General features: G+C 39.7%; 1 protein-coding gene across 1 annotated transcript in view; it reads right to left on the reverse strand.

The window, feature by feature from the left end:
- Window positions 1-3,470: 3,470 nt before the first annotated feature.
- LOC108361952 (uncharacterized) overlaps window positions 3,471-24,366 on the reverse strand; it is a 67,594-nt gene continuing 46,698 nt past the window's right edge. The window contains exons 2-4 of the mRNA XM_017614742.1: window positions 23,319-23,732; window positions 22,770-22,874; window positions 3,471-3,978 (exon numbers count right to left, since the gene is read on the reverse strand). Of these exons, the coding sequence (XP_017470231.1) occupies window positions 3,547-3,978; window positions 22,770-22,823 (486 nt within the window). The 5' untranslated portion in view covers window positions 22,824-22,874; window positions 23,319-23,732 and the 3' untranslated portion in view covers window positions 3,471-3,546. The remainder of the gene's footprint in view (window positions 3,979-22,769; window positions 22,875-23,318; window positions 23,733-24,366) is intronic.

Below are 24,366 nucleotides of genomic sequence, written 5' to 3' on the forward strand. Positions count from 1 at the left end.
ACCTATTTGTCGACTTTAAAGCCGCTTTTGACAGCACTAAAAGGAGTTGCCTATACGCCGCATTTGTACCGATTAAAACCCTGCAAACTGTCGAATAGTGCACTCTTTAATTTTTTAGCAATTTTACGTGTACTTAAGGCCGGATCATTTATAAACTCGTGCAAAATGGTTTGTCTCGTTTCTAGCTCGGTTGCCATTTTTAACTCAACTAGGAATCAAATTCAAATGAAATTTCTTCTACGTTCAACTAAGGTATTTGAATTTCAAAATATTGAATTCGTTTTGTGTAAGTTATAAGCTTCCCAAAGTGTCGCAGTTTTGGTGTGTTCACCCTTTATTCTACATTTCGATCGTAGTTCCGTTTTTCTAAGATGCAAATTTGTTGACGGAGAACGTTTCGATTGTTATTTTCGTGGGTTTAAATAAAATTTTATAAAAAAAAAAATTAAGTGAAATATACTGTGCATGATTGTAAAAGTCATCATAAATTAATTTTCTCCATTTCTGTTTTTTCGTGAGCGGCAATACGGGCAATACGAAAAATTGCCTCAAATGATGGCCACCAAAAGTTATATTGCGCGGGGGTTTCAAAGAGGAAGTCCAGGCGTTGTTGTTTTCATTATCTATAAATAAGACTGTGAAATGCACTGAATGCAATTTATTCTTTTTATATAAAATTAATAGATGTATGTACATACGTACATACATAACATGTGGGGTTACATCAAAAAGATGTTTTTATTATTGAACTCTTTTTTACCCACTTTTTACAAAGAGGTGCGTATGTTGTCTCGAATCCAATTTGCTATGGAAGGATAAGCTTTGTTCTTCCCCTCCTGATGGCTTTCAAATTCGAATTCATTTGCGTTCAGTGAAATGTTTTGTTTGTTGTGCAGTGCCCAAACAAAGTTTATAATTTCACTGGCCTTGAGCGGTGAGTAACACAGTTCAAGATGAATTTCTTATGATTATTCACTCATTTGAAAAAGATCAAACATGTCCCTAAATCTCCGCCTTTCAACTTCCGCAACGGCAATCTGGAACTCGTTTCCCTCTTCAAGCAATAACGGACCGGCTATGGATTTCATTCTTATAATTATGTTTCCACTTCAATTAAGAACAAACGAAATTTTATTTTTAAATTGCAATGAAGTTGGATATGTTCAGTTATTTTAAAATATTTAAAAAACTTTAACTTCATAAGCTACTATAGTTTGGTGGCAAACTTTGTTTTGTTTCGAGTTCACACATTCCTAGGTAACCAGCTGATTTCGAAGATGTTTTCGCTCTTCCTCTTCTTCTTTCGATTCGATCGTAACCCACAATACCAAGTCGTGCGGAGCGGAATGCGGGAACGTAATCGAAATGCATGATAGGGCTGATTACAAAAAACAGCCAAGTGTGTAAAGGTGCCGTGAATGTCAGATTAAATCGACCTGTTGCACCATTGAGTATATCGTACTCTCCAATGGATGTGATTTTCAAATATTATTTTACGTTTAAGCTTTTAAGCTATTTCGTCTGAAATAAGTATATGTATATTGCATTTCTGTAGAACAATGACACGCACCCATTTTGAAATTGCCACCAACTATACTATAAAGATTCTAGGACAGATTCACTATAGAACCGGATCATTGTTGCCGCCAGAGAGTGAAGAGGAAAAACTTCTTCAAATTGATTTCGTTTTGCGAGAGTTTCAAGAACTTTTTCACGGACATAACACTTTCGTTAGGTTATTTAAAGCGGAAAATGACCACCAAACCGTAATCTTAGCAGATGAATATGCCAATGAAAACCGTAAACGTGAATTGTTGGTGAAAATGCTGGACCAAAAAGTTTCAATAAAAAAAACTTATTTTGGGCGGGACGAAGTTCGCCGGGTCTGCTAGTTTGTTTTACATAGAGAAAACGAGCAACGCCTTCAACAAAAAAATTTCCCAAAATCAACGGTAAATCCTAGCTACTCCAAACTTGCACTTAAACCAGACCAGGTGTGGAAAAAGGTCGGACCTCATATTCGTGTTCAGCGACCCTAAAAACATACTATGTCCTGTGTTTTTTATAATTAATTTAGGATTTTACTACCTCTTTTACATTACCGAGCTTGAAAACTGAGTTTCCATTTTCTTACATGTGTTTCAAGGCTCAAAGATAAGATGAAATCGCTTAGATAAGTGTGCCACAAGTTTTTTTTTTTCAAATGTCGAAAATCAAAAGTTCCATATATATTCCCATGGTTGTAGCTTCAAACAATGCATTAGAAATATGTTTTTCCAGCAGACCAGAGACAGAGTAACAGAATATTGCGCTAAGAACGAAAATGTGAAAATCAAATAAGCGCAATCTAGTAGAAATGAACAGCACACTGAAAAACGTATTAAAAGTTAAATAATCCCAAGCCAATTACAACACTGCGGCATAGTATTACCATATTTTCATTCTTTTTTTATAAAAAAAAAAATAAATATAAGAACTAAGGCCCATATTATGAGTTGCATTCGATTTTTGATCTTCGCTGGCTATCGAAGATCGAGGTCGAAAGTGAAATTCATGTTATGAGCTATGCAAGTGTGTCGAAATTTTCGTGGAGTATCGAATCTTCTGTCGAACAGAATTTTGCCTTCGTTGGTGTAGCGAAGTGTTAGAAAATTGTAAAAAATGTATGATTTTGCATTTGTTTTCTTACTTTTTGGCGGCTAGACACTAATTTTAAACAATTTTTATTAACTTCATGCAGTTCTAACGTCATGAATACTAAACACAAGCTCGGAAGTCTGGTTTTACTTATGCAAGTAAATCCCGATACGCTGTTGGCACGATCTCTGAGGACAAAATCACAGAGCTGTTTATAGTTTTAATATATTTTAAATAGATTTGGATCACAAAATTTCATAAATATATTGTATGTCAAAATATATTCGAAAGACTGCAGTTAACCTTTCTTAAACGTTTTCTGCTCCTGGCGAGTTTGCTAAGCTCTTATCCTCTGACGAATCTTTCAACCAGAACTGCGTTGTACTAATTAAAATTTTTTTTACCACGTTTTTATAAAATCGCTTTTTTTTCTATTTCATTTTAATTTGCACAAATTTACATATGTATATATGTATAAGCACACTATTTAGTTTGCTCGATTTGTAAACAAAGCTTCTCAACGGTGAAAAATATACTATGGTGAACAACCTAAACGAGCGAAATTCACAACAACGCTATTCTTCATCGAATGAGCGCCATAATACCAAATGAAAATTCGTTCAATCAGCACTTTCGACCACAGTCGAATATCGAATGCAACTCATAATAGGGGCCTAAGTCTAATGAAAGCGACAGCTCTTTTTTCCTTTGGTAGCGGCTAATTTTTGTTCCACGAGCAGAAAGTAGCAGCTATTCTCGGGTTCTAACGACCGAAGTCGTGCATAATTTCCTCAATCACAAGCTCCGATTTCGTTTGCCAGTGTAATCATAAATTAACAGCACGTTACGAAGCACAGTTTTATTGAGAAAAAAATAGTCCATGTAAAATTTGCAATTTTAACAAAAGTGTTAGGACTTCTTTGGAATGGCCCAAGAATAAATCCAGCGCGTGTGACGATTCACATATGACGCCCATGATTCAGCGGGCTTTTCTGATAAATGCTGTATTTCCTTAAGATAAGTTCTTTGATGATGTTCCTTTAGATCTTTTGCCACTTTGTCTAATTTTTGGATCACTTGCTCGGTTATTGAGCTTTCGACATCTTTACGGAGTGTATATAATTTTTTTTGGTTGTATAATAGTCCAACAACTGAGAGAACAAATGTTATAAATGAGCCCAATAACGTTCCAAGTATGCCAAAAACTTTAATCATGTTGGAATGAATTTTCTCCTTTTCGTACGAATCATTAATAGCCACAGAAAAAGCGTTAAATAGGTACTGTTCTTGTTCATCAACAACGGCTAGTTCCCTTTGAAGCTCATCAATTTGCGTACATAACTAAAAGCAAAAAAATAGGAAAATTTATTAAACTATTGAAATAAATTGTTTAAAAAAACAGTGGCTTTGAAATTAACTTGTTAGCTCAAAACTAAGGTGTATTTTTTTTTTTTTTGTGATATTAGTGTGATGGCAGAGCGGTCAGCTCGCAAACGCCAGGTTATTCCACTAGTTGGTGAATACTTGTGTTCACCAATCCTTGATAATTAAGCAGCTTGTTCCTTCAGGGGTAAGCAATAAAGACTTGCAACTTTTGAAGACATATACGGTTATCGATTGTGGTAGATGCGTTCGTTTGGAGTGGCGAGATTGTTTTTTGATGGCGCGTTTGTTTTGTAACGAAAGGTCTGATTAACCTTGAACCGAAGTAGCGTAGAGAAGGTTGGACAGTGAAGTCGCGAGCATTGAAGTAGGCAAAGCCAATCATCGATGTATAAGAAAGTTAAAAATTTAATTGTGCTTCATCAATAAAGTCAACCAGTTGTCGTATTTTGTTAAAATTCATACCTTGAAAAATTTGTGCAGTTATTCGAATCTTTAACTACCGGGTACTTGTCTCTGATGTTTTTGAGATCTTCACAGTGTAACGTGAGATGTTCAAAGTTGCTGGCGAGGCCGCGAATACATCTATTTGAGCGAACGATTTTAATTTTATGAAAATAGGCCTGATCGTATGTGTAGCCAGTTAGTATTCTGTTAATAATCTTGGTTTGTTTGGGGGAGAGAGGGCTTTTGTTGTACAATGGCTTTTTTGTTGGTTTGGTGAAAATATTGGCAAATAGGTTTGGATTTTGACTAGAAAATTGAAGAAATTCATTGTACCAACTTTGCCTAATCTGATTATAAATTAGTCTGCTGGTTTCGTTGATAGATAATTTGACTTGCAGCATTAGTGATGCTGTAGTAGCTGATTTGGCAATTTAGTCAGCTTTTTCATTCCCTTCTATACCTATGTGTTCAAGGGTCCAGACTAAGTGTACCCTTATGTCATTAGTATTCATTAATTTATGTATCTCTCCTACATTGCAGTTGTCAGTCTGTTTTTTCTTTAGTAGTGGGCAAGCTACTAAACTGTCTGTAAATATCACAGATTTTTCATATTTCAGGTTTATAGCAATTTCAATGGCTTTTTTAATCGCTTGGATTTCACCAAAGCTTGAGGACGTTTTGAAGTTAATTTTAAATGCATATTCTTTTTTGGCAGAAAAGTCGTATAAACCGCATCCTGTACAATCGTTTTGTACAGATGCGTCTGAGAAAAATATTTTGAAATTGCTGTTTATATAATCACTTACGGTTTGTTTGTATATCATTAAGACACATTCTCTGGGCGTGTTTTGTTTACTATTAGGTAACATGTTGGTCTTGACAATGAGATTTTGTGGAAGGGGCTCATGCTCAACCGCACCAAGGCGATCAAAGAAGGCTTTGAATTCAGCATATACTTTGCTATAGCTGGTATTAATGCTGGGGTTGTTGATAATGGACAGTCTAAAGGGGTTGTCAGATGCTAATATTTTGGTTATTTCCTTGGCAGTGAGCCATTTGGATCTCTCCAGGGGTGGTAGCTCATTTGCAACTGCATATAAGGTTGGAATTGGCGTAGCTGGGGTTACTCCTAGTGCTCTTCTCAAAAAACTGTTATGAAATGTTCCGATTTTTTTGTTGGTGGTATTGCTGCTATTGGCTGTGGAGGTTCTGCAGTACTCAATTTTGGACCGAACAAAGGCCTTACAGAATTGGGTCGCAACCTTAGGTTGTAGTCCCGCTTTGACTGTTGTGATTAGTTTGAACAGTTTGGAGTTGTTTGCAGATTCTTTAATGACATTGTTGTAATGCTCTGTGACCGTGAGTGACGAATTAATGTTTCTTCCAAGAAATTTTATTGAGTTTGACTGTTCTATCCGAACATTATTATAATTTATGTTTATTTGTTTGGAACTACCTTTACTAACAAATAGAATCTTGGTTTTAGTTGGATTGAATGTGAGGTTTAGGTTTGAGCATTCATGGCCAAACTGATCAATTTTACGTTGTAATATGTGTGTGGCGTTTTCAACAGTATCTCCATACGAGGCAATGATGAAGTCATGTGCAAATTGACAAATGTCTGTGTTCGGGTCCCTAATTGAATGTAGCTGCATAGTATAAATGTTGAATAGCATCGGGGACAGGCAGCTACCCTGTGGTAGACCACCATTGATTTCAGTGGTTTCTCCTGCCAGTGTGAGTTTCCTGAAAGCTAGAAAGTTTACTATCCATTCCGTATAGTTTTCATGAATCCCTATATTACTTAATATGGACGCTAGTTTTGTGATGTTTACACAATTGTAGGCATTGTTGATATCAACGGAACAGATAATAATTTTCCTGCCTTTTTGTTTGTTAATGGTCAGTTCCTGAATTAGGTAGTTTACAGCCATGGTGGCTGAGTGAGCCTTTCTATATGCAAAAGTTGTATAGGGAAGGATGTTATTTGAGTCAAGAAATTATTCTATTCTATTTTTATGGCAGCTATTAACACATTTTAGTAAAACAGATATCAGTGCTATTGGGCGAAAATTTCTAAAATCGTTTAAGTTTTTGTCACTTTTTGGGATCGGTACCACCTTAACCGTTCTCCAGCTGTCAGGAAGTTGATTTGTGAGGAAAACATCATTTAGTGCAGTGCGTAAGTTGTTAAGAGTGTTGTCAGGTAATGACTTAATCATCTTGTAGGTGATTCGGTCATAGCCTCCTGCCGAGTTGTTGTTCTTTTTCCTTAATGTCTCCACTAATTCTTCATAAGTTATCGCTAAGCTGCAATCAGGAGTTATTTCCTTATTTCTTTCTAGTGAAACTTCACTGGAAGCTACCTGCTGTTTGAGCATGTTTAAAAAGTTCAAGTTGTCTTCTTTGGGCCAGTGGGTCTTATTGCTGTTCTGATAGTCCCCTCTCATGGCTTTAACGAACCTCCATGCAGTTCTTGTTGTGGGCTGATAATTGATTTCCATTATTTTCTCCTCAAAGTTATTTTTCTTAGCTTATTTGACCATTTTTTCCATAACGTCTTTGTTTCCGCTACCTGATCAAGATTTTCTATAGAAGGTAACCTTCCGCATTTGTACTGAGCTACTTTGAGTAGTCTGAAGGTCTTCTCCAACTCCTTATTCCACCAGGTTTTAGGTGTTATATCACTACTTAGATAATAGGTTGCATTTTGTATTTCTTTTTTCGTCATGTTTTCAATGTCTGGTATATTGGGTTCTGTTTGCGCATTCCTGAGCGCCTCATGTAATATTTTTTGAGCTACAAATGTGGTCGGTCCCTTGGTCACTGTTTGTGTATTGATGGTGATAGGGAAGTGGTGGCTTCCCCCTATTCTAATAGGGTCAACAGACCATTGCAGTTGTAGACTTGTGTTGGTAAATGAGAGATCTAACACTGACCCTGCTACTTGGTTAATATTTCTTTGAAAAGTGATGGAACCGTCATTTAAAAGAAAAAAGTTGTGTTGTTGAACAATGTTGTATAGATTCTTACCTCGGCATGAGTTGACTGTGTCACCCCACTGAGTGGCCCTAGCATTAAAGTCGCCCAATAGTAGTACATTTGTGTAGTTTTCAAGGACGCCGAACAACTTCTTGATCTCGTCATTGAACACATTGATGGGTATGTTTGGGGGAAAATACACAGCACATATCACCACATTTGGTATTAGGTTTCGCGATTGGATTATTAGAATATCATATTGCGTGATATATCTAATTTTAGTAAATTTGATGTGTTTTTTTAGAACTATGGCAACCCCACCATAGCCGTCCTGTCTGTTTTTCGACACTGAGTTAAAATTTAATATTTTTTTTGGTGTTGACCCCTGATGTGAAAAAGTTTCACTAAGTACTGCAATGTCATAGTTGTAGTTATTAAGATAAAATTCTAAGGTATGTAAATTAGCATTAAGCGACTGTATGTTATGTTGAAGAATTTTCATTAGGTTTTGGATTTCCGTTCTGTTGAAGAGAGCGCTACACATTCACCTTAGCAGAGGCTACAAGAATACGTTTTCACCTACATGCACATTGTATTTTATTTTATATATTCATGTGCCCACCTATGCACATGTATGCAGAATTGAATTTATCTAAATTATATGTATATTGAATTACATACTTACATATTGACAAGCATTATTGAATACACAAAGCTTGCGCAAACATGTACTGAACTAACTAGAATAGTGAATACGGCCACTAAGGCGACTATGTATAGTAGTGAATGCGGCAAATGATGGCAACTATCATTCAGCACTTTGTAAGCACATATATATACACAAAGTACTTAACTAGTTGAAGTAACGAGTGACAGAAGTTGTTTGCATTTTTATACTTAGAATTTTCTACCGCATTATTCGGACGTGGTTTGCCAAATAACCCTCCTTTTATTAACTCGCACTTGTGTTGCAATTAATTCGATAAGTTTTGTTTAAAACAATAAAGTATTGTTGAAGTCACTTTGAACTACAGAAGCTCGTTTGCATTGTATACGCGGTAGTTCTCTGGATGGCCTAAGGCAAATATTAAGATTCCTATATTGTTCGTCGGTTTCCGGTAGTCGGTCCCTCTGGCCTGATCTGTGACTGCGCAAAATAACATTTTCCCTGAAGGAATCAGTGCATCCCTGGTACCTGGTGCGACCAATTGGTAGTCACAGCCATACGTATAGTTAAAGGATCTGCGCAGCATTGAGGTTAGACCAGGAGTGGTTTGGGTACATATCCTCAGTCAAGCGGGAGTCTCACCAGTTAAGGATTGAATCCGAGCACAACTCGTAAAAACCAGCGTCAGCCAGGAATATACCACGAGTCAGGTATCAGGCCAGCAAACACTGGTCCTTCGTCGCCTCCATTCGAAACCAGCCCGCAACAGCCCAGGCGGATCACCGCAACTCGGAATAAGTACAAAAACATCTATAAAACCGTAAGTAAGAACCTCAACTTTCTTACTAACCCCACGGCAATATCTAAAATCTACGTAATTACTTAAAAATCATACATATATTCTCGCCGTTTGCGGCCCCGCCAAAAGTATTTTATTAACGCCAAAAGTTTTCTTCCTCCCGCCAAAAGTTTGAACCTACTGTATCTATGTACATAAATAATATAACATACAGTAAAATTCTCATAGATACACTGGGCCATCTTGCGAAATTAATCTCAAAACATAAATACATAAGTAATATTTATGAGTTTAAAATAATAAATTTCAATTTCTCGAAATAATCCCTATTTAAAATTGCATTAACTTTAACTAACCCTGAATTATATACAAACGTAGATAACATTATATACACACATCTACAAACATATACGAAAAAAAGCGGTACAGCAAACATACATACATATGTACACAGATATATACATATGTACAATAAGTGTATGAACAGTGGTACAAGATTGGTTCAGTGCGGTCTCAAAATAATTAAAGTTTCATTTACTACGTTTAAACCTCGCTAAATAAATCACGTAGCATCGACTAATTTTCTCTCGATCTCTTCAGAAATTGCATTATCTCGATTTTGTATATTCTCCCACGATAAAAGTGAAGTGAAAAAGAGATTCAAAACCTCGGTGGAATCAAACTTCACTGTTACTATTTAAATTTCAATCCCCCTAATTTAATCAGGTTCCCGCAACTTCTCCTTCGGCTCAAAGTTTTTTTTTTTTTAATCTCAACTGCCAGTTTAACTAAAATACTCGTGAATGTTAAACGTACCCGAGAGTGACACCAAAAGTAGCCCCAAAATGAGCGAAGAAGAGAAAATGCAAGGTTCTTCCACCGATTCCCAGACACCAACGCGTTCGGCAGGAAAGTCCACAAAAAAACCCAAACAACCCAACCCTTCAGCAAAGTTCATTGCGGAGACGGACAATTTCATGGACTACTGCTCTCGCTTCAGAACAACCCCGATTCAAAACAATACTGAGTCTACCTTGAACATCAAAGATAAAAACATAGACAAGTTTTGGGATCGCGTTTAAGATACCTACGACGTAATTGTTGAGACCGATGAAAATGACCTTCCCGAAGACTTTAGAGCCTCCTCCTATAACAAGTATAGGTCGTGTCTAATAACCTACGAAGACACAAAGGCCCAAATAGCAGACCAGCTGCAACTTATGAAACCAGCCAATAATCCCGCACCCCCTTCAACTGCACCTCAACCCAAAGAGAGTGGAAGCACTCTAAAAGCCCCACCTTGCGATACTGAGATGTTTTATGGGGGTTATGAGCAAGGGCCGTCTTTCCGTGACATGTTTACGGCGGTCTACATCAACCACCCAGAACTCACTCAAGGACAGAAACTGTACCATCTCAGGTATAAAACCCAGGCAAAGCTGGTGAAATAGTAAGGCAATTTCCACTGACTGACGATAGTTTTAATTTAGCGTGGGAAGCCCTTATGTCTCGGTACGAGAATAAGCGAGTTCTCGTAGACAACCAGATCCGCATTCCCACGCTAAATACTCAAACCCATCAATACGGAAAATAGCGATGACATACAGAGATTACAATCTTCTGTTAACAATTGCCTCCAAATCCTCGCCACTCAGCAGATCTCAACCGAAAGCTGGGATCCGATCCTCATATACATCGTCACCTCTAAACTCCCAGAAAACACAGTGTCTTTATGGGAACAGTCTCTCAGTTCCAGAAAAGACCTTTCCAACTGGTCTCAGATGAAACAGTTCTTAACCACTCGCTATGAGGTCGCGGAAAGGGTTGATCAATGGCGACCTCCCAAACCAAAACCCACACCTCAGTCAAACAATTATTACAAACCCCCTACACATCAAAGCAGACCTCAATTTAACCTTCAGAAGACACACTGGGGTGTAAGACACCCCAGTGCAAAGCCTATTTTTGATAAACTTTTTCGTTATGTCAATAAAAGCTAACCATGCAATTATATGATCTTGTACCTTTGAAAAATTCAATAAGACATTTCATTTTAAATTTATTTTATCTAAATATTTCCAGCGTAATATATGCAAAAAAAGCTTAAGCTGTGTGTTTTAAAAGCAACATTTCAATTGGGGTGCAATTTACCCCAGTGTGTCGTTCACGTCAAATAAAAAAGGTGTGTCCTCCGAAGGTTAAAACTCCTCAAAACCCGCAGAATAGGTCTCTACTGTGGGGCTGCCCAAAACTTCGCAAAATGACAACTCAGGAGCGCAGACAATTTATTAGAGAACACAAAATGTGCTTTAACTGCTTCTCTCAATCCCATTTAATAAAAGACTGCGCAAGTACCCAGACTTGTTTCCATTGTCATGAACGACATAATACGGCAGCAACAAAAAACCTCACCTCAGGTCGCAATGATGGCATCGACACAGTCCAACCTTCAAACTCCCGATGGAGAACAAGAAGAAGCCCCCTCGAGTTCGACTAGAACGAGAGTGCAGTCCTTTTATTCGGAGAATGAAAGCAAAATACTCCTCCCTACTGCAATTGTGGCTGCGGAACAAAGTGGTGAGCTCTTTAAACTAAGAGCTCTCATAGACCACGGGTCAGAACGGAGTTTCATCTCCACAAAAGCTCAGACCAGACTAGGGCTACCATGTCAAAGCTCGAGCTTTGAAATCTCAGGCATGGGAGGAAGAGTAGTCCAGACCTCTAACAAACTGTGCTCTTTAGTCCTAGTATCTGCTGATTTGACGACAAAAATAAGTGCCCAAGCAATCGTTTTGCCCCAGTTAACGAAAGTTCTCCCTAGGTTCCAGCTAAGTCATCAGCACAGAAATAAATGGTTTCACTTAACGCTAGCAGACCCAAACTGTCACTCCCCAAATCAGATAGACCTAGTAATTGGTAGCGATCTTATCCCGCAGATTATGCTCGAAGGCATAGAAAAACTATCTGAAAATCTGTTAGCCCAAAATACAATATTTGGCTGGATTCTGAGTGGTAAAATTTCCCAACAAATAGAATCATTCTCGACTCAAGTAGAGGAGACCTCAAACGAACATCTCAACTCACAACTACGAAGGTTCTGGGAAATAGAGGATGTTCCGAACCCCATATTAACTACCCCCCGAGGATGAAATGTGTGAAAAGTTCTATAAAGCCACAACCACGCGCACAGTCGATGGGCGCTATATGGTACGCCTCCCATTCAAGCCGAGTTTCCCCACTGAAATCGCCCTAGGCCATTCTCGCTCCTCAGCTCTACAACAATTTCTCAGCATGGAGAGAATTCTTCTCAAAAAAGGTGACCTTAAAACTCTGTATGATAACGTACGTATTCCACGTAACACTCAAACATATGGAAGAAACTGATTCTTATGAAAAGTCCTCAGAAGGCAATTACCGGTCGTTCTACCTCCCTCACCACGCGGTGGTTAAACCCGAGAAACGAACGACCAAGGTACGAGTTGTCTTCAATGCGTCAAAGACTTCTGGTTCTGGGTACTCTCTTAATGACATTTTATATACCGGACCAATTCTCCAGCCTGAATTGATGCTTCTCATTCTAAAATGGAGGACTTATAAATTTGTATTCAATGGGGATGTCAAAAAAATGTATCGACAAATAATGCTGCACGATGACGACCAAGATTTTCAGAGAATACTATTTCGTTCTACCCCAAATAACCCCATTCCGGAATATAAGTTGAAAACGGTCACATTTGGTGTCAACTGTGCGCCCTATCTCGCCATTCGCACCCTTCATCAGCTCTCCCAAGACATAGAAACTACATTCCCCATGGCCGTGCCCATACTGAAGAACGATACATACGTAGACGACATTCTTTCGGGCAGCCATGACCTACCAACAGCTACCGAATCTTTCGCCCAAGTCATCCAAGCTCTTAACTCGGCAGGCTTCCCTTTGAAGAAAATTACCGCTAACCATCCTGAAATCCTCAGAAGTATAAATAAAGAGGACTTGCTTGATACAAATTTCCTCCAGTTCGAGAAAGAAAGTGCCACGAAAACTTTAGGAATTCAATGGAACGCTCTCACTGATACGTTCTCTTATACGATTGGTTCCATCCCGGCCTCATCCGCAAGTACGAAGCGCCAAATTCTCTCCTCGGTCGCCAAACTTTTTGACCCGGCAGGATGGCTTACGCTGGTAATGATTCAGGCAAAAATTCTTCTACAAGAGCTTTGGCTTGATGGGACTGATTAGAATGAGCAGGTAAAACCCCTCCGTCTTATCCAATGGAACCAATTTGCCAACAATCTACAAGCAATCTCCACTATTCAAATACCTCGCTGGGTAGATTATATGCCAGATCAACAGTCAGAACTGCATGGCTTCTGCGACGCCTCGGAAAAGGCTTATTGCGCCACTATTTATGTCCGCACCATACACGATACTCGTGTCTTCTCTCACCTTCTAGTAGCCAAAGGAAAGGTGGCGCCTCTCAAGACAACAAGTTTACCACGGCTCGAACTGTGTGGAACTCTCCTTTTAGCAAAACTTGTAGCAGTCGTCCAATCTCACCTTAATCCCTCACCAAATAAGCTCAACCTCTGGTCGGACTCCGAAATTGTTCTGGCATGGCTCGAAAAGCCGCCTTACGCCTGGAAGACCTTCGTAGCCAACCGCACCGCACAAATAATCGATCTAGTCGGAAATGCTACATGGCGACACGTATGTAGCAAGGAGAATCCCGCGGATATGGGCATCAGAGGGTGTAAACCGCTGGACTTGGCAGCTTCCTCCCTATGGTGGAACGGTCCGACTTGGCTAACTAATCCCCCCGAGGCATGGCCGAAATCTTCACGCCAGGAAGTCATGCCACCAGAAGTGCGCAAGGTCGAAACGTTCCACGCCGCCGCAGAAGATATCGACGCCCTAGACCGATTCTCGTCGTTTTCCCGTGCTCTTAAAGTCATGGCGTATGTTTTCAGGTTTATAAACCTATTAAAAGATCGAGCCAGGCATAACATGCCCACTAATCCCAGTTCGTTAACCCACGAAAACCTACGCAATACAAAAAACCGTCTTATAGCCTTAACGCAATCTCGCTACTTCCCTAGCGAAAAGGGACGGTTACTAAATTCCATGATCATTGACAAACGAAGCTCCTTGCGTACCCTCAACCCATTTTTGGACAAAAATGAATTGCTCAGAGTCAATGGTCGCTTAGCTCACTCCACTTTGAGCGACATCCCGTCATAATCCCAGAAAAATTCCGATTCGCAGTTCTTTACGTGCGATTTCTGCACGAACTACTGCTTCACGCAGAAACGCGTCTCATGCAGCAATGTATTAGGCAGGAATTCTACATCCCACGGCTGAAACCCCTCATCAAAAAATGTATATATCAATGCAAAATCTGCACTCCCCATAAGCAGCAAAACCGCTCGCAAATCATGGCAGCCTTGCCTCCGGAACGATGCACTTATTCTCCGCCTTTTACCACCACCGGTGTTGATTTTGCGGGGCCTTTTCAAATAAAGGCCTCTTTGCTAAGATCCCACACCTTAGTAAAGGGCTACGTGGCCGTTTTTGTGTGCTTCTCTACAAAAGCTGTTCACCTTGAGCTGTGCTCAGACCTCACAACCAATGCGTTTCTCGCAGCATTTGCTCGCTTCGTTGGACGTCGTGGATACCCCGCAAAAATGATGAGTGATAACGGCAAAACCTTCATAGGTGCCAAGAGAGCCACCGAAAAGGTGTTCACCGCATTTCTCACGGAAGTGTCCCAAGAAGTCATTAACAAGTACTCACCTCAAGGCATCAATTGGAAATTCATTCCCCCCGGTGCTCCCCACATGGGTGGTTTGTGGGAATCTGCCGTCAAAAGTTTTAAACTGCACTTCAAAAGGGTTGCCGGAACTCACAAATTCACCTTTGAGGAATTCACCACCCTCTTGGTAAGAATAGAAGCAGTATTAAATTCCCGACCTATTTCGCCACTATCGCAAGACCCTTCCGAGTTCACCGCTCTCACACCCGGCCATTTCCTCAGAGGTGNCATGCCACCAGAAGTGCGCAAGGTCGAAACGTTCCACGCCGCCGCAGAAGATATCGACGCCCTAGACCGATTCTCGTCGTTTTCCCGTGCTCTTAAAGTCATGGCGTATGTTTTCAGGTTTATAAACCTATTAAAAGATCGAGCCAGGCATAACATGCCCACTAATCCCAGTTCGTTAACCCACGAAAACCTACGCAATACAAAAAACCGTCTTATAGCCTTAACGCAATCTCGCTACTTCCCTAGCGAAAAGGGACGGTTACTAAATTCCATGATCATTGACAAACGAAGCTCCTTGCGTACCCTCAACCCATTTTTGGACAAAAATGAATTGCTCAGAGTCAATGGTCGCTTAGCTCACTCCACTTTGAGCGACATCCCGTCATAATCCCAGAAAAATTCCGATTCGCAGTTCTTTACGTGCGATTTCTGCACGAACTACTGCTTCACGCAGAAACGCGTCTCATGCAGCAATGTATTAGGCAGGAATTCTACATCCCACGGCTGAAACCCCTCATCAAAAAATGTATATATCAATGCAAAATCTGTACTCTCCATAAGCAGCAAAACCGCTCGCAAATCATGGCAGCCTTGCCTCCGGAACGATGCACCTATGCTCCGCCTTTTACCACCACCGGTGTTGATTTTGCGGGGCCTTTTCAAATAAAGGCCTCTTTGCTAAGATCGCACCTTCTCTACAAAAGCTGTTCACCTTGAGCTGTGCTCAGACCTCACAACCAATGCGTTTCTCGCAGCATTTGCTCGCTTCGTTGGACGTCGTGGATACCCCGCAAAAATGATGAGTGATAACGGCAAAACCTTCATAGGTGCCAAGAGAGCCACCGAAAAGGAGTTCACCGCATTTCTCACGGAAGTGTCCCAAGAAGTCATTAACAAGTACTCACCTCAAGGCATCAATTGGAAATTCATTCCCCCCGGTGCTCCCCACATGGGTGGTTTGTGGGAATCTGCCGTCAAAAGTTTTAAACTGCACTTCAAAAGGGTTGCCGGAACTCACAAATTCACCTTTGTTCTTGGTAAGAACAGAAGCAGTATTAAACTCCCGACCTATTTCGCCACTATCGTAAGACCCTTCCGAGTTCACCGCTCTCACACCCGGCCATTTCCTCAGAGGTGTTCCTCTTCTGGCCATCCCTGAGGTAAAATCATGAAGGCCTGTTTTTGACCAATCGGTGGGAAAAGGTAAAAATTCTACATCATCATTTCAACAGACGTTGGAAAGAAGACTATCTGAAAGACCTCCAAAAAAGATACAAATGGAAAAATCCACAAATAGACCCCAAGGTCGGCGAGTGCGTCCTCATAAACGACGACACCTTTCCACCTACGGAATGGCGTCTAGGACGCATAGAAAGGCGTCTCCCGGGCCGGATGGGCACATACGCGTCGTGGACGTTCGCACTCAGACCGGTATTCTCACACGACCCCTTGTGAAGCTATGCTTCCTTCCCACTGAGACAAATCTCCCATCGCTCACGGACCCCGAACAACCATCAAAATAATACTGGCATACCTTCTTGCTACCACTTAAATCCCTCTTCCCGCTCAGACCGCTCCTCCACCGCTATAATGCGCCCTTAGAGTACGATCGCCACACAACAAACTACACTCATATCAATCAAATCTAATATTCTCATCACTAAAGTCCCCCGTAAACCCATCTTTTCAGATCGCTATGGATCAAGCACCTCAGCCGGCACCACGTAGATTCCTCCGGTCGGAGATAGCTGCCGCCACTAACGACGGAACTGAGTCGCACAAGTCGATTGAACCAGAAGAAGAAGATTACCAGCGATGCCGCATATGCAAACGTCACCACGCCCTACGTAAATGCCCTCTGTTCAGGGGGATGCAGCCGCAGCAGAGGTGGCTACTTGCACGCGCACACAAGTTTTGTGTAAATTGTTTGGCGCTTTCACACGCCACCAGTGAATGCACCTCCTTGGATAGGTGCCGAACTTGCGGCCTACGACACCACTCACTCCTGCATCGCCAGAGGTCATCATCTGACGCACATCGCTCTGGCCAGCTGCCTCCATCTTCCCGGTCATCTAAACTACACCGTCAACCAGCAAGCAGAACTATACGCCCAGCCGCTCGTCATACCGCCAGACAACCGCTCCCGCCGCCTACCGTCCCTCGCCGCACCGTCCGCCACACTACTCAGGGGCTGCAGACCGCCACCTATAGAGGAAAGGTGACCGAACTTTTGGTCCAGGATGCTATACGAACACTTAATGAACTGAAAGAGGCTCTAGCCGCTGAACGCGCCTAGGGCGGCCACGATGTTGAAGAGAGCGCTATACATTCACCTTAGCAGAGGCTACAAGAATACGTTTTCACCATCATGCACATTGTATTTTATTTTATATGTACATGTGCATATCTATGCACATTAGACTGCATCACTCCCCAAACAAAAAAAAATCGGTACTATTTTTCCATAGGAATTATAAAATCTATTATTTTTTAAGACGTCCACCAAAATATTTCGGAAAAATATTAAGATTTAAGTGAGCTGGACCGATTTGAAAATACCTCCAAAAATGGAGTTTTTTATGAATAAAAATAGTTTCTTAAACATTTTTTTTTTAAAAATCCCCTCAAATGACAAAACGGTTTAAGCTTAAAATATTTGCATAAGAATATTAAAAAAAAGTGGAAAAAGAACTTTTAACGGAATCGTAATGATGAGATTTTTGATGCTGTTTTTTTACTTTTTTCAAAGATTGGTATAGGAAAAACTTGAATAACTGAACCTAAACTCTTCCGATTTAGACTTAAGAGGTGTCATTGGAAAGGTATTTTCTCAGCCTTTTTATTTCTTTGCTAATAAACTCATTCAAAGGATGGAAGAGAAAGGTAGGATGAACGAACCTCATTCAAAGTTGAATTAAGATGTGTTGGTATTCGAAAAAACAAGATGGGACACAAATGACGTTTTTTTGGCCAGAAATAAAAACAGTGTGAAAATACCTTTCTACTGAGATCCCATAAGTCTAAATCAGAACATTTTTGGCCCAGTTATTCAAGTTTTTCGTAAACCAATCTTTGAAAAAAGTAAAAAAAGCAGCATCAAAAATCTCATTCTTACGATTCCGTTGAAGAGATTTTTAAATATTTTTATGCAGATTTTTTAAGCTTAATCTGTTTTGTCATCTGAGGGGTCTTTTTTCAAAAAGTTCTTTAAGAAACTATTTTTATTCATAAAAAACTCCATTTTTGGAGGTATTTTCAAATCGGTCCAGCTCGTTTAAATCTTAATATTTTTCCGAAATATTTTGGTGGACGCCTTAAAATATAATAGATTTTGTAATATAATAGATTGTGTAATCCCGGCGGAAAAACCGCAACTTTTTTTTTGGTGATGCAGTCTAATGCACATGTATGCAGAATTGAATTTATCTAAATTTGTATATTGAATTACATACTTACATATTGACAAGCATTATTGAATACACAAAGCTTGCGCAAACATGTACTGAACTAACTAGAATAGTGAATACGGCCACTAAGGCGACTATGTATAGTAGTGAATGCGGCAAATGATGGCAACTATCATTCAGCACTTTGTAAGCACATATATATACACAAAGTACTTAACTAGTTGAAGTAACGAGTGACAGAAGTTGTTTGCATTTTTATACTTAGAATTTTCTACCGCATTATTCGGACGTGGTTTGCCAAATAACCCTCCTTTTATTAACTCGCACTTGTGTTGCAATTAATTCGATAAGTTTTGTTTGAAACAATAAAATACTGTTGAAGTCACTTTGAACTAAAGAAGCTCGTTTGCATTGTATACGCGGTAGTTCTCTGGATGGCCTAAGGCAAATATTAAAGATCGTCGGTTTCCGGTAGTCTGTCCCTCTCACCTGATCTGTGATTGCGCAAAATAACATTTTTCCTGAAGGAATCCGTGCATCCCTGGTAGCTGGTACGACCAATTGGTAGTCACAGCCATACGTATTGTTAAAGGATCTGCGCAGCATTGAGGTTAGACCAGGAGTGGTTTGGGTACATATCCTCAGTCAAGCGGGAGTCTCACCAGTTAAGGATTGAATCCGAGCACAACTCGTAAAAACCAGCGTCAGCCAGGAATATACCACGAGTCAGGTATCAGGCCAGCAAACACGTTCTTTATGTCTTATCTCGTCTTCAATGACTGTGCTGTCATATTTGGATTTTAAGTTTTGAATTGTTTGAAGCTCTAGTGTTAGATTGTGTTCAATACTCAATTTTTGCGTAATTTTGAAAATTTCGGACAATAATTTTTCCATTTGCGTAACCCTATTCTTACTGTATTCTGGCGTTTCATAGACAGGCTGAACCACCGACTGCCTTGATGTCAAGTTGCTTCTAAAAGGCGCCGGTTCCACTACTTGTGGCATCTTTGTCGCTTTGCTATAGCTCATCCTAGTCATTTTTCTATTAATAAACCGGTTTTTGTCCATATTCACTTCTTCAGTACCTAGCTGAGGGAATCCAGCCTGCTCGTTTTCTAAAATGTCGAACCTGTTGTTTCTGTTCGGGTAATAAGTGTCAATCGCTTCTTTTCTAGAAAGTTTCTTAACCGCCCTAATGCGGCTGATCATGAGCTCCTTTTGCCATGTCCCACATTTGTCTTTGCCTTTGGAGTTGTGATCCTCTTTACCGCAAAGAATGCAACCTGGTTGATTACAAGCGTTGTAACATTCCTGATTGCCACAGTTGAGGCATCTACTCTTTGATTTGCATCCTAGTTGCGTGTGACCGAGCCTGCCACATTTTCTACACTGCCTTAAAGGAGGAATGTAAGAAGAAACTTATAGTATAGTATATTCGTACTTGATAAACTTCGGAATGTCTTTTCCTAAAAAGCCAACTTTTATAATGGTAGTTGGTATAAAAATATCTTCATTGTCACTCTTTTTTTCTCTAGGTGTAAACCGATACACAGAAGAGATTGGGATGCGGGAGTGCGCAGATTTTTTAATATCATTTACATCATATTCTAGAGGTACGCCTCTAATCACCCCATATGACTCAAACGCCGTGTTGGGAACGAAAGGTCGCAGCCCACGTTTTTTTAAGTCTTCACAAGCTAAAAATTTGTTCGCTGCAGCTGCAGTCTTAAAGGTTACTGTGAATAGTGTCTTGCCAACCGCAAAAATGAGATCTATGTCAAGGAAATTTAAGTCTTTAATTCGGCTTCTAAGCGCCAATCCATTTTTAATTCTGTCATTGCTAATTTCTTTGCATTCAGTGGCATCAACCACCACAAAGAAAGTGCCTTTGAAATTTTTAGGATAAGCGTGTGAAGCACGTTCTCCCTCATGAACATTCGCATTAATATTCGCATTAATATTCGCACCAGCATCAGCACTAACACCAGCACTCTCAACAACCGCAATGGATTCGACCTCCATTTTGTCATCGTTTCCCGCGTTTTTGCTAACTAAGTCAACCTTCGTGACTAACTCACTATTAACGCTTTCTGAAATTAAACTTTCAGGCACTTTTTCATTTATTGAAAGATCATTCGCTTTTCTGGGTTTACGCACCCTTTTATTATTAACATTTGCTGTAAAGTTCTCAAAATCATCAACCGATGCCGCCACCGATTTTTTGTGTGCCGTAGGCCACGCCTTTATTAAAGAAAAATTTTCCCCGTAGGCCAAGAAAAATGAGTACACTAATTTTTAAAAAACAAGGTATGAATACAAAATACTCACAACTTTCCGCTATCCGATGACGGCGCTGCACAAATTTAATTAAAATTATAAATTAAACGCAAAAGAAAAACTTTGAAGCACTAGCTGCACAGAGTAACTGTACGCCTATATATATGTAGTAAATTACAAGCACAAGATGTCGGTACGTGCAATCAATCTCGAAGTCACGCTGCGTATAACTAAGGTGTATTAATTATTTTAAAACACTATCACCCCTATTGCGTGTCGACTAGCAGTAGAATAGAAATTTGTCGATTAGTCGATTATCTTTTATTTTGCTATTGTGCAACTTGATCGATAAAAATGTGTACTATTGTGAATGGTTGACTGAATTGTAAACAGCTCCCTGTTTGTTTACATTTGTTTCTTTAGTGTTTCATTTACATCATTTTTAAAATAATTGTTTTTATTGTAAAATTTAAAAAGTAGATACTGCTGAAATATGGTTTAGTGATGAGGAAGATGACGTGGAAGCTAATAGATTTAATAGATTAGTAGAGTTGGCAAGGAGGAAATCGCGAGATTCGTCAAATCCCTTAAAGGTGGAAGATGAAGTGTATGTACATACATATGTGAATTTTATGAAAAGTAGTTGCGTTCCAGATGCTTCACGATTTGCAGGATTTGCAGATTTTGCAGGAAAAGCTGTTTTCGCCATTAGTAAACCTTATGGAAGGTGGCCAAGTGGAACACCTTTCTGTAAAAACCTGCTAATCGTGGAGTATCTGGAACGCAACTAACTAGTTTAAGAAATTCGGTACGGTTTAGTTATTTGTACAATGATTTTGGGTTGTTGTATCCAAACGCGTGACCCGATTCTAAAAACTTTAACATATAAGTGTAGTAAAAGGATTAAACTTTAGTTTAAAATAAAGATTTCCGAGCACTAGTTTATTAATAAATCCGGTTTTAAATATGCAGTTTTTTCTAAATTTTGATATATTGGTTCAGCGCAATAATACTGTGGACGGCGTAACCGGAGTTATATGCACAAGGAATACAACAATTTCTATGACAACAGAAGCGGAGCTTTCGCCGGCGCAAAAATACTGTGGTCAGCGTAGCCGGAGTTGGACTGATGAGGGTATTTTTCTAAAAGCCCGCCTAAAGCCGCCAAAGAGGAAGGTGTTCTGTGCAAAAATACTGTGAGTTTACCGTTTCTATATCGAAGTGCTAATTTTACCCCATTTTCAAATGAGTCACGGGGTCTGTAGAGGGGTTAGAGAGGGGAAGGATGACTTGTCTTGAAGTTTGGGCGGTGCTCTTTGTAATGGATGGGGTTTTAGGTACGGTACCCCTTCTCCCTCCGCTCCACGCCACAAAACCATTTTACAAATAACTAAACATTTCCCAAGAAATTTACTAAATCATCAATTTTACAGGTTTTGAAAAATTATTGCCGAAAGCTGCATTTACATATTTGCTTGAAATATTGGAAAGCAAACTACCAGCTGGTGTAAGAAAAACCTCGATACCACCAATTTTAAAACTAGCAGAACTAAAGTTCAGTGCGCAGTAGGGTGGTTCAAAATTGGAACTTTTTTGAATTTCGTCTGACCGTTCGGATTCTTGAAGATAATAAGAACGACAAGTTCTTTCTAAAATTTCAGCTTATTTGAACAGGATTTAGAGGTCGCTCAACACTGCTGTTTGTTTCCCGGAAACTCCAGATTTTAAATGCATCTTTATAAAAAACAGGTATATTTTCATCAAATCTTGTACGATTTCGCTGAAATTTCGTAGGAGGGTTCCCAAGTACCAGTTTATTGGAACGCAGTTTATATAAGTTCGATAACTTAGTTTTAAACACCTTTATTAATTAGTTAGTAACTAAGTTTTGCCTTATAAAAAATTAATATTTGCAATATTTTTTTTTTGTTCCTTAACCATTGAGCATATGTTTAATACATCTAAGATCACATTATAATTCATATCAACAGTAGACCTGATCATTAAGTATTATTAAATCAAATAAAAAAAAAACACCAAATTAAAATCACTCGAATGACATGTTGAATCCAAGTTTTTTCCTAGTCACTGCAAATATTAATAGTATAATAATAATATTTTGGCGCTTACACCTTTGTCAAGTTTTTGGCGGAGCTTCTCCTCCAAATTGTGGTGTGCATCTTCATGTTGTCACAAAAAGGCGAGGGACCTACGCCATATTGAATCCAAGTGTTTTTCTATTCAAAAAATTCATATCAGCAGTAATGTTAAAAACACTTCAACCTTATAGGTAGCATACACCGTGCGTCTGATTCGCGAGTCGGTTTGGATGTGTTTGTGAAAATAAATATGTGTTAGTTACACCGACATGATTCCTGGCATGACTCTGAATGATACAACTGTGTGTAGACGAAGGCTAGTCAACAAGTACACAAATAACTCGCGAGCCAGACGCACCGTGTATGCCGCCTATTAGAGCTCCCTCTCGTCGATGTCAGCTGGTTGCGTGCCCTGAGCGGTATTCACAGTCATTCTCGAGTTATGTAGAATCCAGACCTGTGAATGCCGTTCTATGCACGCAACCACCTGACATCGACGAGACGGAGCTTCATCTGCCTCGTGAGACTAGAACCACAATAGCCCAACTTCGCTCTGGCTACTGCAGCAGGTTAAACTCATACCTGAGCAAATTAGATGCAGATGTGCCAAATGACTGTCCGGCATGCGGAGAGACACCCCACGACTCGAAGCACCTCTTCGTAGGCCCGGAAACCCCGACACAGCTAACGCCTTTATCGCTGTGGACCGACCCCATTGAGGCTGCACGCTTCCTGGGCTTCCGTTAGTTGAGCTGGACTACAATGACTGACAACAACAACAACAACGCAGCCGATGAGGCTCAGACGTTTAAAAATACAGCACTCCGGACAGCGACCGCCACACACACATCACAACATGACGTGGCGCAAATGCTGACCATAAGAGCACAACACAATGCTCTGCAAGCAATTCTTAGTAGGGAGCCACACACGTGGGCGTGAATGGGGGAAGTTTGTAGAAATCGGGGGCGCGGAGGTCAGGCAGCGAATAAAATTCTGGAATATAATACAAAACACCGAAGAACTTTTTTAATATCAACTATAATTGAAATTTTACCTCTTTATGGCCACGCTATGTGCGTGGACACGCCATTATATATGGATAGTCAGTTCATCATTTAAAGAGATTTAACAGTGAATTATAATAAACTTTTTTATGTTGGTTGTATAAAGTAATGAGCAAGGAAATATGTTAACAGCAAATTTGTTTGATAGAAGTACCTTAACTCCGACTTTTAGCGGATTTGGCTTTAGTGTACAAGTTCGCTAAATGGTTGGCCATAGCTGTAATATATATATATATATATATATAATCAAGTAATAACTAAGCGCTGAATCTACTACGACCTTGCAAAGGCAAAAAAAAAGTTTACTTGCGAGCCTTTTTAGCCTGAAGTTTGCATATTGCAATATTTATTTATTTATTTATTATTATTATTATCAACAAACAGGACGCTTACAGACTATGTGACAAATATATACATAGAATAAGGGAAACCCTTATGACAAGTGCCTTATGAGTAAATTCTTAAAAGTAAACTTTGAGTAAGAAAAATCGAAGTCTAAAGATGAAGAATAAGCATTAAATTGGGAGAGAGTCCTCCTTAAAGGAGCATTCATACCATAAACA

The sequence above is a fragment of the Rhagoletis zephyria genome, unplaced genomic scaffold (assembly GCF_001687245.7).
Source record: "Rhagoletis zephyria isolate East Lansing unplaced genomic scaffold, Rhagoletis_zephyria_1.1 Rzeph_scaffold_00888, whole genome shotgun sequence".
In the NCBI taxonomy this organism is placed as follows: Eukaryota; Metazoa; Arthropoda; class Insecta; order Diptera; family Tephritidae; genus Rhagoletis; species Rhagoletis zephyria.